Consider the following 17,994-nt stretch of genomic DNA (forward strand, 5'->3'; position numbering starts at 1 on the left):
CTAGACCGGGTTGCTCAAAACCCCATCCAACCTGGACTTGAATACTGTCAGAGATGGGGCAGCCACAGCTTTTCTGGGCAACCCGTGCCAGCGCTTCAGCACCCTCACAGTAAAGAACTTCTTCCTAAAATCTAATCTAAATCTACCCTATTTCACCGTTGTAAATCATCTATATTTAAATGCCTTCTATAATCTGAATTGCATACTGTAAAAATTTAAGTTGGCTGTCTAGCACAGTAAATACTAAAATTCAAGAATGCCTTTGAAAGTTTCAGAGTTCTCAACTCTGCAGTGTTTTTGCATGTTTTGATGCTCTCAGCAAAACCATTGATTTGGGTCTTTGGAACAAATCTTTTTGTAGCAGTTGCAGAAAGGGGTGTATACACGTGATCACGTGATACTGCCTTGTTTCATTTTGTGTGAGAGGCATGCTGATCTACTGACTTCTTTAGTTGCTGATTACACTTAAAAGTGACCTCCTGCTTTATCAGCTGGCGTATATTTCAGTTTCTGTAAGGTCAGACTAACTCAATAGTAGTCCTAAAAAATTATCTTTGAAGGTAGTTACATACTAATTTTTTTATATGTATTAATCCCAAGTTCTCAGTCCTAAGAGAGTCTGAACCTAGAGGCCGCTTTCCCTGCAACTAAATTCACATTTTTTTGTTAAGTGTTGGTAAATTTAAAATCGTAATACAAAGAAGATTCTGGAAGAGTAGAACAGAAATACACCAGCTATTACACACCTGGTTTCTTCTACTGTGGTAAAGACACAGGTTTGGACGTAACTGGCAAGCTACTTTGCCGAATGCTGCCAGGGCTGCCATGATATCTTGTTCCCAGTCAAGTTAGCACTGCGACCCCACTCTCTTTAAAGAAAACACAGTTATACATTGCTTCAGCATTGGTATATACTGATGTTGCTGTAGTACAGTAATTAAATCTGTTGGTAACTCACTTTATAAATACAAAGTCTAGAAATTTCTGCTTAGTTTTGCAGAGCTCCACCTGGATAAACATGCTTTCCTTCTTGTAAAGGCTTGCAGATGTTCAAAACATAACTGTGGGAATGACAGAAGTCAGGTCTATTTCAAAGAACAAAGTTTAATATGAAAAACCTTTTTCAGTGTATGTGTCTAACAGCTACTGTAGCAAATTCATGTTTAACAAATACTTTCTGATGATTTGTTGTTGTTATGAGATAAAACATAGCACTATGTTATGAATGTCAACAGACGTTACTAGTTTTTCTTCAGCACTATCTACATTTTGACATATAAAAGTATTTTTAATGGGAATGTTTAGATACCAAAATGCCATTAGGATTTTCTCCTAGGAGTTTGACCTTTATTTTGGTCCTTTTGATAAAATTAGATATATTTTATGGCCTTAAGAACTCTTCTGTGCACGTTTGTTACTGAAGGCTGCTCAAGTGTAATACTTGAATATTACACAAGCAAGCCCTAAGTGAGTATCAGTTTTAGAGAGCATATTCATCTTCCTGAGTCGAGCAGGCCTACAGAAACAGCCTTGGCCTCAGGCTGCACCTAGTCCACAAGTAAGTTTTGAGAGAATTGTGAGAAATTAAGGGATGAATTGGGGAAATGCTGAAGGCTGAAGAGGCCTTTCAGGCACGTCTGCTGACAGACCATGCTGTAATGCACATAGGAGGATTGTCCAGTAAGTATAAAGGGAGGAAAACTATGTTACATGAGCCTTTGAGTCACTGTTTCCCTACCTGTGCTGCAAGATAACATGTCCTTACAACATATAACAAGTGCACAAAAGCTATTACAGTATATAATGTATTCCTTGGGATTACAACTGTTACTTCTATAGAATATTTATGTGATTAATATATCCCCATTGAAAATTTGTTGCAGAGGCTCTTAATAGAGGGATAAGATAGAAATCAGAATCCTACTAGAAGCTGCTGTCCTGCTAAGCAGACTCTGTGACAGAACAGCTCTGGACAGATCTGAAGCAAATCTCTTGGCTGATTGCATGTCTGTCCGGAGTACATCTGTGGAAGGATAAAAGGTGCAGGGATGGCCTGCAGTCATATCTGTGATTCAGAAGCATGGTATTTTCCTAAATGGATAGTTTTGGAAGTCACTTTACCTACTGTGTAGTGAAGGTGTTCTTGCTTTTATAGCCATGTGCAGCATTAGGGACAGTAAGATGGTGATAAATGCTTCCAGGTAGTACACCTGAAATGCCCACCCATGTGCTTGTGAACCCTTTGATTTTATGTGAACAGTGCTGAGGATGCAAATGCCATCTGAAGCCCAGAGTTTCTTCAGTCCTCTCTAGAGGCTAAAGGAGGGCTTTTGGGGACAACGTCTGTACAGCCTTGGTGCTGAGACATTGGGGAGGTAGCAGTGATGTGTCAAAAGCAGGGCTAGTATTTATATCACCAGTTCTAGGATGGTGATTTCTTGGAGCTGTTCCACTTACATTAAAAAGTTGAAAATGCTGTTTGTATCAGCAGATCTAGTGGTATTAGGTACTGTTAATGAGTAAGCTGTTAGGGAGCTTTGGGGAAGGTGGAAGAGGAAATTGGGAGGGTGTTAGAATGCATGGGGCAGGTTTGCTGCCATGCTGTTAAGAGCAGAACTGTATTTGATTTAAAAATAAAATACAATGCTGACCTCAATAATACAGAAATGTGCCTCAACATAAGTATGTTTGGGTTGCTTTGTGCCTTTTTAATACAGCTCTGTACTTGCTGCCAATGAAAATCTCTGCAGAGATGTAGCAACTAATGTTTGATATGTACTTCCCTTCCAAAATACCTGTTGGTTTTGTTGGGCATCTGTGTTGAACTTGCTGTCCATGTTGTGCCCCTTGAGGGAAGCATTCAGAGTCTTTCTCTTCCGTGTGCAATAAAACGCACAGGTCCACAGAAAAGTAAGTGGTGTCAGGTTGGGTCTCCTTCCTCTGGGATGCTTGAGCAGTTACTCAAATGAAAACATCCCCTGTGATGTGTCAGGGGACAAAAAAAATGTACTCCTTCATGGGAATATTAAGGAATTGGCCAGATAATCTGGGAGATGATCCTGAGCCTTGTATGGGGATAACATCAGAAAATCATCCTAAAATTACAGAATTTGGGTGTACGGGATTGTAGGTTTGCTCTGCCATTCTTGTCTCGTTTTTAAAAGGGCTGGAGCTTGGCAGCCACAGCAGTAACAGTTCTTTTCAGGAGGATTTTTACAGAGCTTCTCTACCACGGAAAGGTTTTTGAAATAGTTACTTGAACGTGTGTTTTATGAAAACAGTGCAACATCGCTGTTAGCAACTGCAGTGCTCTTGGATGATTTTAACTTAATTGGGATGAGACTTTATGCTGAGTGTATTCTGTGCAAGCCAGAGCATTCAGCTTGCTTCCATTGTTAAGCACAAAATGCAATTGGCCTGTAGCTGTTAGAACTAATGCCTGTGGGATAAATGGTGTTTGTAAAAGTTTCTCAGTTCAATAGAATGCAGAATAGAAAGTATTCTGAAGCAGATCAGTTAAGTGGTACATTTCTACCTCCGTACTGAATATTATATTGTTAAAATGAGCAAATGTAAATTCAGATTTCTGAATGTTCAGCTGAACATTAAAGCTGACAGTTTAGGGCTGAAATTAAAAACTGATTTTGAACTAGGTTTAGTCTTTCAAATGTAATTATTTCTGAAAAGGTGTGTTTATGCTCCGGCAGTTTTCTTAATGAATATTTGCTCACAGGAATCTCATCCCTGATAAGAGGTAGGACACCAGGGAGCATTTTCTGGGATGTAAAGCACTGGTAGCTCATTTAGTATGGAAGGTTTAAACAAGTAACATAGCTGACTGCCTTCATCTTTCTCTTTAGACAGAGTATGCACTTCAGACTAAAGGCTGTTCCACTCATGCAGCAGCAGCAGCTGTGTCAGTTTTAATGGCCATCAGCCAGTTAAGTTATTAAAGACTAACACACACTTGATGAAAGTACTGTTACAAGCTCTTCATTTCCTATTTAGAAGAGCACTGTTTGAACCATCGTGATGTGACTCAAAAAGACTCTTAGGTTTTGGTTTGGGTTTTTTGAAGCATGTGTAATATTGCTTTCTGTTGCCACAGGCGCTGTCCTTGTCTCAAATAACCCAGCCTCCTTTTACTTTGCAGAAGGCTGACATTTTCTACTTGGCTACATATTTAAGCATTTCTTTGTAAATACATAGGACATTGAAGTCAGAGCTGAATGGGTCTGTTATTATTAAAAGGTGCTTGCTTATAAGTCATTACATCTTGAGTGCTGTACTTGGGTCAGTTAAGTTTTATATGCTGTTTGGACTGTCTGTATAGCTTGTGAACCAGTTTGCCTGCTTTCTTGCTTGAAATATATATTCACAGATTTTATGATTACAATTTCATTTTTAAAAGTATGAGGATTGATCTTTTTTCCTTCCCTAGAGATTGAATAAAATGCTTTTTCCACACTGCCTTAAAGCTAAATTTGATATCAGACTTCAGTATGAATTTATTTGTGCCTTAGTGTTACTTGTGGTTTTTGTATGGATTCAGGTTATTTTTGTTGGATTGAAAATGGAGAAATTGCATTTGTAAAATGTCTTATTTGGCTTGTGCCAGCATAATGCAGTTGACATCCTCACTAATTATTTCGTTTTGCAAAGATGTATAATAACCTTAAATGAAATGGGCCATTTAACTAATGAGTGTCTTTCTGTGCACCTCTTCAGCATAATTAAGGCTACTCCTTTTTTAAAATCTTTATTTTTATTCTGACTTATTGATTCCAATTTGTTAACTTACAGCATAGAAAGTTAACTTACAGCATAGAAAGAACTGCATGGACTGTTCTCTGTGGATGCAATGTGTGCCTTGTCTCTGTCTGGGTGCATTTGCTGCATAGGAGTTGATTTTACCATCAGTATTTGTAGTTTCATAGGTTGTAAGTTGCACTCTAGGAAGATTTTGAGGGCATTCCTCTGAAAAGCTGGAGGAGCTGTATTTGAATGAAATTATTTAAGAAGTGATGCAACTTTTCAACACTTGCCATACTGGCACTACTGCTGTTAAATGCTGCAACAACACACTTAACTGGCAAACCTGGACCGAAGGAGCATGGCAGCTATGGCTTTGGATATGCAGACACAGAACTGTGTGAAAGATGCATGTATTCATACCAGCTGTGAATCTGGATGGCAAACTGGTTGTGAATCTCATTAGCAACTCCAAGGGCTGAAATATTCACTTGGAAAATATGGAATAGTTGAAGTGTAGTATTCAAAGTAAAATAAGTTTTTGGTATGCTAATCCACTTTTTCTACCAGCAAGAGCACAAGGAGTCCTCCTGCACAGGAACTCAACATAAAGCATTCATTAGGTATAGCCTGAAACATCAAAATGATTTAAGTGAGAGGTGGATTTCTAAGTGGTATTGATCCCACCCTCGGGAAGTTCTCACAATCTAAAAGCCTTTGCTATGAGCAGCACACTTGTTTCAGTAATAGAATTTATTTGTTCTACTAAGGAAGCAGTATAAAAAAAAAAAATCATCATCATCATTGCCTTTATGGGCAAACACAAGACAGGCTTATCTCGCTGTGAGGAATAAAGAACAAGTATTTGCAGGGATGAAGTTATTTCACAAAAGCTGGGCAGTGTGCTGCTAATTGAGGAAAAAAATGCTCCATTTTAAGTTGTAGATTTTCTACGCACTCCAAAATCAGCATAGCATAAAGTTCGCAGCTTTTTAAAGGCAGGGTTATCTATGAGCTAAAGTAAGCATTTCTGTAGCAAAGCACAACCTGAGTGTCCTGGTGCAGCAGTAACCTTTAAAGAAAAGCTGAGATGGTTAGGGAAGAAGCGAGCATGTGAGAATATCTGTTCAGCCTGGAGAAGATACAGCTTCGGGGAGATCTTACAGCAGCCTTCCAGTACCTAAAGGGGGGCCTACAGGAAATTTGGAGAGGGACTTTTTATGAGGGAATAGGGGAAGGGGGCATGGCTTTAAAGTGACAGAGGGGAAATTTAGATTAGATGTTAGGAAGAATTTCTTGCTTTGGGAGTGGTGAGACACTAGAACAGGCTGCGCACAGAAGCTGTGGCTGCCCCATCCCCAGCAGTGTTCAAGGCCAGGTTGTATGGGGCTTTGAGCAACCTGCTATAGTGGAAGGTTTCCCTGCCCATGGCAGGGGATTGGAACTGGATGATCTTTAAGGTCCCTTTCAGCCCAAACCATTCTATGATTCTGTATCATAGTGCTCAGTACACAGGAACATGGAGCTGGGACAATGTGGAATAAGGCTATGCAGTCACTGCAGCTTGCATTGACAATGTATCAAACGTTTGGTGCAGACAGCCCCTTATAAAATCCCTTCTGTATGCTCCATTCAATATTGATCAGAGGATGCTTCCTCATATCCTGCAATAAAACCTGATCAGAATTGAATGCTGATGGCAAGTTTGGGGCTTGCTAAGGAAACAGGAAGAGAAATTGAGGTTATAACCAATGTCTTAAGCAGGATTTCCACTTACTGGAATTTATTCTGAAATCCGGAGAAAGAAACTTTGGGAAGGAATAAGAAAATAGATTTTGTGTCAGTTTCAGGATACCCTATTAAGGAGTGCTTAAAGCACAAAATTATGCTTAAAAACCCCAATTAGACCTCCAAATAAAGGGCATATTTATCTGGACAACAATTTATTACATGAGTCCTTAAAGATCTCTGGCATCATCCTCTGCTTATGCAGCTCCCAAACGTGACAAAATGGTTCTTTTCATCCTGGACAGTGCCACTTACATACTAGAGCTTAATTAAGTATGTGGGTCATACTCCTTATTAAATTGTTCTGCACCCCTCTAAGATGGTCCATGGGCTGAATGGGGGTCTGGTCACCAATGGTCATTTCCTCGGTCCGGAGCTGCTGTTGTAGTCTGCAAGACGCCGGCAAAAAGAGGTGGGCACCACTGCTCTGGACTGGACCGGTCTGGGGGGCTAGGCCTACTCAAATCTGGAACACGTAGAGAATGCTCCACTAATGTGACAGTGTCAGGGTATGCCTCATTTGTATGTTCTTTGTAATACTTTTTACTGTTCCTTATGCAAATAAAATAGTGAAGTTTTATGCACATAAAATAGTGACGTTTTATGCTTGTTTCCATGATGGATTCTATGATCAATTAGAGTGAATCCATGTTGTTCTCAGGTTTGGGCCAGATGTGAGGGACTGCCCTAATTTACACCGGGGCTTGCTGTGTTCCCTGAAGTTCTCGAGCATAATGCAGTTACAGTTTTGCCTTGTGTGTTTTTAGAGTCATATTTTCCTCAGAGAGGCTTTGTCTGGGATTTCCCAAGATTTTTGTTCGTCACAAATCCATTCTTAAATTCAGTGCTCCTGGGGCTCCTGAATGGAGAAGCTCAGCTGGGCAGGATTACCACTCAGCATCCTGGCTGGTGAAGCAGACCACAAGCTTTTCTTTTATTGCAGTTTAGGGCATGAATAGTATCATATTCTCAACAGACACAGTAGGATAGTTGCTGAGTGTAGTGGGTCCCTTTGGCTTGTGACTGCAGGGTGAGTTACAGGCTCTTGATTAAAGTTTCCTGCATTGTCCACTCCTGAAATGTGTAGCTTTTCTTGAAAAGCATCTGAATTTCCCTTCACCACTGTTCTGCCACTCACAGAAGCAACAGTCCTCCTGTACTTCAGTTATGTCTTTATAATTGCAAAGCTGGATTAAAACATGTGAGTCCAGTTTGGCACCTTCCTCTGAAAGCATCATCTTAAAAGAATAATATAATAAAACAAAGTTAGTGTTCACACTTGGATGTATTGAGAATTGGAATTACAGTCTACTCAAAACAAGTCATTATTCCATCATATGAAGCTGTAAATTCATGATAACCTCTAGTTTATAGAAGCCATAGTCATGTGTTATGTTTCCTCCACTTCCCTTCTCCAGGCTCTTGCCTTTGGGTGACTTTATGCTTAGTCACACTGGACTAAGTGGACCACTTGGTTTTGGTTTGTTGGGGGTTTATTTTGATTAGTTGCCTAAGTGCCTGTAGAAAAGAAACAAGCAGCAGGAGGTGAGGGACAAGGGTAGGTCTTTGTGAAAGGCAAGATTAGCTCAGGTTAAATCCCTGGTGAAACGGCACACTTAGTAAAGTATCTCTGCTATCTTATGCTCTGGATGTGTTGTGTAGTGTTACTTCTGTGTCAGGTCAAGCATGAAAATCTGTCCTGTATGCTGGGTGTGCAGATCCTATGCCAAGTTCCTTTGGCTTGAATGCCGTTCTTTGTTGGGGCAAGGGCTGCTGACAGGGAGCCACTTGAAGGAGCATGGCCAAAGGCTTTGTGCATGATTTTAGGTACCCAGTAGTCTCATTAAAGTCAACAGGACCGCTTCAGGGGCTGAAGTATGTACATGGGACTTTGCAGGATCAGAGTCTAACAATATAAAGTCTTCAGGATCTGTTTTTAATGTGTATTCCACAAAGCCATTGTCATGCTCCTGGGTGCTGTAAAATGATAAGTAATAAGAAATTCTCTCTGTGGGATCAAAACCAACTTTCCAGTTTTGGCCAATTTGTGTGCATTCGCTAAAGCTTATGGCTGCAGCAGTGCTCAGAGACCTGGGGGGTGACGGCTTCCCTCTCAGAGGTGCCTGTGAGCCTCAGTACACGTGAGCTTGGCAAACAGAGCCTGTGACCCCCTTTCTCAACCTTACCACAAGAGAGATGGCAAACCTAACAGGCTACATGCCAGGAGGCGAAGGTGGTCTGGTCATACAGAAGAGGCGTGTGGCTCAAAATTAGGAGGCAAATCTCAATGTAGCCAGCAAGAAACTGCTAAGCAGAGCACTTAGCAGTGGCAAATGACACACGCTAAGAGTCTGCCCTCAGTTTTGCCCTCTGTCCTGGCTGTGACGGGACCGAGGGCTTTGCTTTCCTGCAATGCTCTTTACCCGTTTCTTTCTCCATCCTCATGGGTCTGTCACAGAATCATAGGACGGTTTCGGCTGAAGAGACCTTAAAGCTCATTCAGTTCCAACCCTCCGCTATGGGCAGGGACACCTTCCACTAAACCAGGTTGCTCAAAGCCCCGTCCAACCTGCTCCCTGTGAAGCCCGCTGGGGGCCCCGGGGCCCGGGTCAGCCCCGGTCACCGCCCTCCGGGCCAGGGGGCCGGGGCAGGGGGCGGCCCGCCCCGCCTCCCGCAGACTTCCCGGCCGTGGCAGGGCGCTGTGGCCGCCGGCAGCGGCTCCCAGCCCGCCCCCTGCCCTCGGCTGCGGCTAGGGCTCAGGCCCACACCCCCCTCCTCTAGTTCCTGGCTCTGCTTGCTCTGTCGCGGCTGTCCGACTGATTTACCCGCTCCCCGCCTTTGTTCGGCGCCGCCACAGCGCCCCGGGCGGGACAGGGATCGGGCAGGACTCGAGCAGGCTCCCCCGGTGAGACCCTAAGCAGAGCCGATGTCCGCCGCGCCCGTCCGATCCCCGACGCTGCGGCCCCACAGGATGAAGAAAGACGAGTCGTTCCTGGGCAAGCTAGGCGGGACGCTGGCGAGGAAGAAGAAAGCCAAGGAGGGTGAGTCCGCCCTCCCGGCGCGGAGGGGCCGCCGTGCACCCGGCCGGCGTGACTCGCTGCAGCTCTCTGTCCCGTCCCGTCCCTCCGCGGGGAGCCCGCGCTCTCTGCGCCGGCAGCGCCTGCGGCTCCGTGGGGAACGGGGCCTCGTCCGCCAGCCCGCCTCAGCCTGGCTGAGCCCGAAGAGGCGCGGGCGGCCCCTGGGGGGCGGTTGGCAGTGGAGTGCGAGGGCTGCAGCGAGGTATCCGTGCCTTGGGGGGGGGGTGCCGGGAGGTGCCAGAGGCTGGGCCTCGCCGCACGCCGGTGTGGGGTGTCCGGTCATGAGGCATGCTTCAGGAGGCTTGGCCGCTTCTACTGCCGCTTCCCAGCTCCGCTTTCATACCTCTGCCTGGAGCTGGGGACAGAACCCCCGAACCCGCTGATGAATAAATTCCTGGTGACAAGGAGGCTGCGGGTGTTGTTTCTCTTCCAGTTGAGAGTTGAGGAAGCCACGCGGGAACGATTAAATCCACCTGTGTTTCATCCAAGGCCCACTTCATCCATAGGCTTTAAACTTTGCCAGGGTGCTTTTCATAACCAAAAGCAAAATCACCTAGCCCTCGAGCACCAGAATTTCACGTGGGCACGTTTGCACTGGGTATTTATTTGAGTTGTCACCACTGGTGCCAACCAGTGTTGGTCTCCCTCTTTGGTGTGGGTAGCCTGGAGAAGCTCCCTCAGCTTCAGTGAATGGGCCCCCGTTCCATGTTGGGGTGCTCAGCCCCACTGGCACCCATCCCTGCTGCTGAGCAGGGCAGACGCCTTGGGCTGGCCTTCTGATGCGGGTGTGTGCACAAGGCATTCTCAGAGCAGCCCACTTGCACAGGAGGCTGTGCGGAGATAGCACTGTTTAGTCCCAAGCAACAAGACTCATTTGTTGTTGTAGATAGGGAGGCAGTGTCTTGCCGCTAGACTGATAAAGATGGTCCATCCCTGTATGCACAAAGTGTACCTTTCTCCTGAGTGCTCTCTCCTCCGACGCGGATGTACTCTGTCCTCTTTGCCTTCCCAAACTGACCAGATACTGGCTTCTGTAGAGAAACTTTCGTCTGTGTTATCCCCAGTCTGCCGACAGGAAATCTTGGTGCCCTTGCTCTAAGATTTAATGCAATTTTGACTAACTGCCTCTTTAAAACTGGCCTTGGTTTTGTTTTAGTGTCCGCTGGGTATAGCATAGGGATGAAATTCGACTTCCAGCCTCCTTTCAGCTGGCTGTTGAATGAGCATGTTTCATCCTCATTGGGTGTTGCCAGCAGGGTAGCTTTTTAATATTTAAAAATAAAATATTTGGCCTCCAAACCTTGTGCAGGGAAATTGCTTCTCTTTCCTTCTAGCTGTTTTGGCGTAACCTACTGGTATTTCCTTTATCACCTATTTTTAATCACGTTTTGTGGTTTTGCTGAGGAGCAGCAGAAGCAGTCGTGCCTTCCTGATGATCTCATGTGCTTCTGAAGGAAGATGGTGGAGAAAGCTCATCTCTGACCACATGTTCCACAAGTGTGCATTTCATTTAATGATGGCTTCTAAGCTTAAACAGGTTGGCATTGTCCTTTCTTAAATGAGAAATGTGGTCATTGCTAGGTGATGGTTTTGGGGTGACTGCTTTCAGCAGGAGCCACCATCCTGTTTTGCTGAGTTTACATGTTATTTTACCTACTCTGGTGGTCACAGCTCTTGGTGATGGAAGGGCCTGTTGTGGTTACTGCCTTCCCCACTTAGTGGGGAACCACTGCTGTGGCTGTAAAGCATGACAGTCATGCTACTGTCAGTGTGATGGGGAGGAGACTAAAACATGTGATGGGGCTTTTAGTGTGAGTATTCCTTCCAGCCTGAAAATGTGAAGGAAGGAAGAATGTCTGCAAACGTGTGGAGCAACCCATTGGGTGTGACAGGCTGAGGTCCTCCTTGTAAGGGGAATCAGCTTATTACTCTTTACATTTCACACTTTCTCAGTGGGGTAGCTTCCAAATGCAGGCTGTCCAGACCATGGCTGTCAAACTGGAAGGGGCCAACGGCTAAGCTGTGGTGAGGTAGTGTGGTGAGGTCTGTGTCAGGGGGAGAGAGGCAGGTCCATGGCTTGTGGGTAGGACCTGGGCAGCCGCAAGAGCATATTTCAGGGCTAGAAACTACATCTCTGTATGTGAGTGTGAAGCAGAAGTAAATTGGAAACTTATGTGAGTGGCGTTCCCTGAGTTGATAGACTATATAGAAGCCATGTGGTCAACTTTTCCTGTGTGCTTGGGGGATTCCTTCCCTCCCTCTCTCCTTTCAGGCAGTTTTTGCTGGCTTTCTCTAAGGGGACCAGCAGAGGTCAGAGCGATCTTCCCGGAGTAAATGCTGCCCTCTCCACCAGCAGCTCTCCACAACAGCAAATGGAAATGCTGACTGTTGATTTGCCACAACCAAAAATCGGTCTTGCCTCGTCTGCCTCTAACGGCATGGAAAGCAAGGAATCCGGAGGCTTCTTTATATGTACTCCTTGCTTCCACTGCCTCTCTTGTACTGTGTAAATACAGACCTGCTATCACAGCTGTATTCATGTAACCACCTTATCCTGGTCTGTGCAAGAGCTGTAATCCAGTTATATATATCCTTTTTGCCTTTGTGTGCAACATCTGCACCACACAGCTCAAAGATCCTTATAATGATAGTGAAAAACTTTTCATTTGTTACTTACAGTTTTCTTCTTTAAATCATGGGTGGCAGCCATTTCATAAATGGCTACAATGTGGGGCTACCAACCCACAACAGTTAAGCACTTTAGATAACAGTTAAGCAACTAAATTTAAATTTATTTATTATTTCTAACACTGCAATCTAATTTTAGAGAGCCTATACTGGGAGAGGAGTGTTCATCAGGCTTGTCAAGGTGGCCAATGTAAGCTCATACCCTCACTTTGTTAAGGGAGGATAAATAAGGTTCCTAGGTGCACTGGTGATAGTCCCTGTGGCAGTATTTGAAGTATTTGCTGTATCATATAAACAACTTTTCTGCTGCTCTTGCTTTAGCAGTATGGAATGACACTGTAAGTGAGTGCTGATAGGTGAGGTAGGGTTAAGACCTTAGGTCAAATTCATCTGTGTTTTAAGTCCAGTTCTACAGGTTTTAGGAAAACCTGTAGAAGGCTTCCAACTGAAGAAGCCTTTTCTACAGGAAAACCCGTAGAAAGGCTTCCAACTGAGGAAGCCTTTGAATTTCTACCTCAAACCCTGCTTTACACTATTACACCTTATGTTTATGTTTCTGAATTTTTATGGCTGAACTGACTTACTGGCAGTCCTGACATAAAAGAAATAGCAGCCAGTGTTGTTCATGGGGAAGCTGTTTTTACCCTGGTTTCCTATGGAAGTATGGGGTGGGTGATCTCACTGTCTGTTTGGCTCCTCCCTTCCTCTTCCTTCCCAGGAATATTTTTAACAGTTTGGCTAAAAGTGCCCCTAAGGGAAAACTCCTAGTCTTAAGGATTATTAAATGACTACAGATTGTGTCAAAATGAGTCACCAATGAGTACAGAAAGACCTTAGTGGAGTCTCACAGCTGAAAAACCTGCAGATGAGCTCAACCTTTACATACTGCTAGAGACTTCACTTGGGAGGGATGCAGCCAGAGAAAGGACCTGACCATGGGGAGAGCACTGTATGGCGATGCACGTTCTTAATCTTACAATCAATCAGTCATGACGCACATCCTTAAAAAAACAGGATGTGTTAGTTCCAGTCCTGGTGTGACCACTTGGTTTTTACTCCTCACCCTGCTGTTAGGCTATGTGGAAATCTGCAAAAATCTAAGTTTTCCTGTTCCTGTGACGTGGCTCTGTCATCCTATATCTTGGGCTTTCAAGATGTGCCACATTAGTAATGTGATTAATAAACTTATTGCACCTCTTCAGGAACTCCAGAATCCGCTTTAAATGCCTTAGGGAAACTATTGGGATGCTGGCAAAGCCCACAGCAGGGCACAATTAGTAAGCTAGATGATCCCTTAGCTTCTTTTGAGACCCTGTAAAAGATATAGAAGATACCGTTTCAGATAGTGCTGTGTTTCATCTCCCTCTGTAAAAGAAACTTTAAAAAAAATCTCCCCTTTCCTGTCAGTCAGAGTGATGTCTTTGTACTGAAATAATGGAGGGGGTTTGCTGCAAGCTTTGCTTCAAGTCTACTTGCAAAGCTTTGCTTTCTTGTCCTCGTAACACACCACATGAAAGATCTGGGCAGCAGGTGTTTGGCTAAATAAACCTTCTATTATTCTATCTGTGCATGTGTGTGTTTATATATAGCCTATATGGAGGAGTCAGTGAGAGAAATACAACAGACTTAATTGCTTAGCGTTGTTTCCCTTGACACGATTTGGGGTGGGCATAGGGGTGAGGAAACTGCTCCAGATTTATTGTGCCTGATGAAATCAGTAGGAGGGGGAGAAAAGAGATACGACAGTGCTGCAGAGGGCAGAATTATTGCAACAGTAGCAGAATAATATAAAGGTTTTACACATATCAAGGAAGTTAAAGTATTGATCTTGGGGTGTGTGCCTCAGCATGGCTGTGAAAAGTTTACTGTTGCATATGCCTGTGGGCTTGCCAGTTTGGTCAGTAGTTTGGCAGATGCATGTTTCACTGAATGGCAAGGTTTTTCTGCCATAGGTAGGTGGCAGTTGTTGGCTGTTTTGGAGAGGGAAAAGTTGGAGGGTGGGGAAGTGTCATCTGGCAAACCAGTGACAGTTCAGGGAAAGAAACTATCTCCTGAGTTGTCTCTGGTACCAGGATCCTTAGGCAAAGGTGCTGCATAAGCTGCCCATTTCTCACAGCTCTACACATGCTAAAACTCATCTCCAAATTGTTCAGGTGGGACTGATCTTGCTGCCTGATCCACTTCAGCTTTCTGGAGGGAAAAACATGGGGAAATAAGCTCAAAAGCAGAATTAAAATAGAGGAAACAGTTTCTTTATCATTCCTTTGAAACTGATGGGGCTGCTTGTGTGAGTAATTGCTCTCTGGAGGGAAAAGAGGTTCAAAACCAGATCTACTTCATTGCCGTTGTATTGATGAGCATATGTCAAGTCTGTAAGACATCCCCTTGAATGCAATAGGGTGGGAGAATTGGGCTTGCTTAGAAAATGGATCTCATCTTCCATTTGAACATGGTATACTGAAAACTGTTAAAATCTTTTTAATGCTGTCTGTTACGCAGTCTCCAGGGGTGTATCACTGTAAACAGACTGCAGAAAATTGAACTCTGTGTGCTGTGCCTTTGCTTTACTTACTTTTTAGTGGCTGCCTGGGACTTCTAACAAGTCTATTTAGCTTTAAAATGATGCTGACAGATGCCTATTTGATAGATCCTAAAAAGATGTAAGGTGGTAAGGCATTCTTAGCCCAATATTCATTCACCTTCCAGGGATCACTCATGTTGGTGGTATTATTCTTGCCCAGGATTTTTGTCACAGTCGCAACCATTCCTGACTATTGCAGACTGCGTTTCATTCTGGCTGTGCCCATATATCCTACTTTCTGAACTGGTGCTGGTGGAATAATTACTTTAACCTCTCTGTAGTGGAAGAGCTGGGGTTTGGCATCACTTGATGCCTAGAAAGCTCAGGATGGAGGTGTGCTACTGATGTGGTGCTTGCACTCTAGCTTTTGTCCTGAGGCACGTCTGCATTTCTGAATAGTGGGTGAAGTGCCAGTTAACTTGCAGAGTGCTGGCTAGGCTTGTGGTATTTCTTAACCCAACAGGAAACTTCATGAGCAAATCTGCCTCTCGCAGATCCATGAAGCGCTATATGGGATAAGCTTCAACTGTATGCTTCTTACTGTCTCCTGACTTGATAATATATTTTTAAGACACTTCCTTTCAATAGACTGGTGTAGGAGCTAACCCCCAATCTAAGTTACTTTCCATGCTCTTAATACGCGGCAGTGAATTAGTCAGATGGAGAGACAAAGTGTGTAGGGTCTGATACTGTGGTGCTGGTTCACACAAATACATTTGCTGCAGTCTTAGAAGATAGTTGGCTAGGGAAGTGTGTTTGTGCATCGTAATGGGCTATTGCTGCTGCAGTATCCATACGGAAGATGACTTAGGTGTTGGTTAAGCAGAATTACTTGCTTTTAAGAGAGGAATTTGCATATAATTTTATCAAAGCTGCATACTGTTGTGGATATGTGTATATATCCCTAGAAAGACTGTGCAGACATATGCAAATTCAGGTTTAATTTAATATTCTTCTTACTACTAATTTAAGCAGAGAGAGACCTAAATTTCCAGTTGGAACCTGTGTAGCATAATTGCTGAGTTTCTCCTGTGGGGCTCAAGCGTACTTCTGACCGGGTCTGGTTTCAGTCTTGCTAGAGTAGTGCCTGTTTGGGTTCTGAAACTGTGTTGAATTTGGGCAAAAGCTGTACTGTGGTTATATTTTGCATCAATGTTGCAACCAAAATTACCTTCGCATGCACAGGAATGATCCTTTTAATGGTGTCTTAAACCCCTTATTTTTCTCCTGTAACTGCAGCTAGGCTAGGATGGTTCCCCCAGTGCAGCTTTAGGCACAGTCTCTTGTTGAGACAATAGAGTTTTGAATTACAGCCTAAAAGTTTTCTTCCAGACGGGATGCGGCAAGATGTGTGAAATAGCTCTGTAGCTCTTCAGTTGTGGATTGAAAAAAGTGACTTGCTTTTACTTAAGAAAACCAGACATTTTAAAGCTGTTCTATTTTCAGAGTTGCATTCATTAACATAAGATTTATTGTAAGAACACTGTTATGTTCCATCATAAAACCTTAGTGAGGTAGTTATCAATGTTTTTGATTTTCCAAAACAAGATTTTGAATTTCTTAAAAATACTAATGCAAGGATTTGGAAAGTGACATCTTTTCTTCTTGAAGTCTACACTTAACTTAAAAGCCATTGTTCAATGATACCTGTTTTCATTTCTTCTAAGGGATTATTAATGCTCACATCTTGGGAGAGACTTCCAGAAGCAGGTGTCTGGCTGTTTCTGTTTTGAGGAGTGTGTGTGTGACCCTGGTGAGACTGATGGATGGAGGGCTGCCTGTGGACCTGGGAGAAATAGGGGGAGCTGCAAAGTGACAACTTTATGCAAAATCTGTGCAGATGCTCTGTGCTGAATGGTGTGAAGGGGGAGTTCTTGATTCCACTGGTGGATCTGTGCAGGGAGATCAGACGGTGATCTGCGATGCATTGTCATAAATACATCATACTGACTTAAGTACTTGTGTTTTTAAGAGTTGTGATATTAGATCTCTTTATTATAACAAATGCATCCTACTGATTTACATGTCAGCAATACAGGAGGCCAGAAGATTTAGTATAGTTATGCATGTAACAGTATGTACTTCAAGAATTGTTATAGGCCAGCTGATCCAAAACCAGATGAAGCTTCTGGAGTCTTCCAGTGCACTGGATCATGCTTTGATGTTGGGAGATTTGGCAGATTAGCTGGCAAGCTCTTTCCATTGTGAAAGCGTGTCAGAACAACATATTACTCAGGGATCCAGAGCAATGTGGTCTGTTGCAAGACCATCATGAGGCAGTCTGCTAGTTGCAGGATTCGGTGTTTCAGCAGCTACAGGTTTGCTGTTCAACTGTGAAAGAATTTTAGTGTGTACACCTTGTGCATAAAAGTGTCATGGACACAGCTGAGAAGATTCTGGTTGTAGCTGTGGAAGGGCCAGTGTTGCTGGTACTTCAAAGCTGCTCATGAGGGATTCTGATGCCAAATTGCTGTTGGTTTTCAATGGGAGTCGAGTGTACAAATCTCTTGGGCATCATGAGAAATCTTGACCTGCAGATACGCACCCGAGAAGTTGTCTGTGTCAGGGTTTCTGGGATGTGATGGCTTAAAGGGGACGTACGATCATACAGAAACGCATGTATAGTAAAGAGAAGTTTTCTGCTATATATATATTATATATATATAAAAGAGGAGTTTTCTACTATATATATATTCAATATCAATTGTGATCCTTGTCACCCTTGTTATTGCTGGTAACGTAGAAGGCTCTGTGCATGTGCCTTCCTAACCTTGGAGCCTTGTTTCCTTTCAGCGTTTTCAGTCTGTCTGTGTTCTTATTCCTGTGGGGCAAGGTTTTCACTTCAGCAGCAGGCTGAGCACCAGCCCTCAAACTCCTCACAGTAATTTCAGGAGATGTGGAGGCTAGCAAAAAAGAAGGAAGGGAAACCTTGTTTCCCAAAGGTTTCTGCTTGCACTGACCTCTGCTCATTATAGCAGCTGTGACTTCAGCAAACCTCTAGGTTCTTTGAACTAATGTGATCTGGGTATTTTGTTGCAGAAGCCAGTGACTTGAAAGTCAGCCAGGTTGTTCCAGAGAAAGGTCTGATCTATATCAGTTTCTGTATGT

The 17,994-nt window shown here is 43.6% G+C and overlaps 1 protein-coding gene across 1 annotated transcript in view; it reads left to right on the plus strand.

The window, feature by feature from the left end:
- The first annotated feature begins 9,202 nt into the window (after positions 1–9,202).
- PARVB (parvin beta) overlaps positions 9,203–17,994 on the plus strand; it is a 70,462-nt gene continuing 61,670 nt past the window's right edge. The window contains exon 1 of the mRNA XM_062634890.1: positions 9,203–9,581. Within this exon, the coding sequence (XP_062490874.1) occupies positions 9,467–9,581 (115 nt within the window). The 5' untranslated portion in view covers positions 9,203–9,466. The remainder of the gene's footprint in view (positions 9,582–17,994) is intronic.

This window comes from Pezoporus occidentalis, unplaced genomic scaffold, assembly GCF_034315485.1.
Source record: "Pezoporus occidentalis ecotype Australia unplaced genomic scaffold, CSIRO_AGI_Poc_V1 ctg44, whole genome shotgun sequence".
Taxonomy (NCBI): domain Eukaryota; kingdom Metazoa; phylum Chordata; class Aves; order Psittaciformes; family Psittacidae; genus Pezoporus; species Pezoporus occidentalis.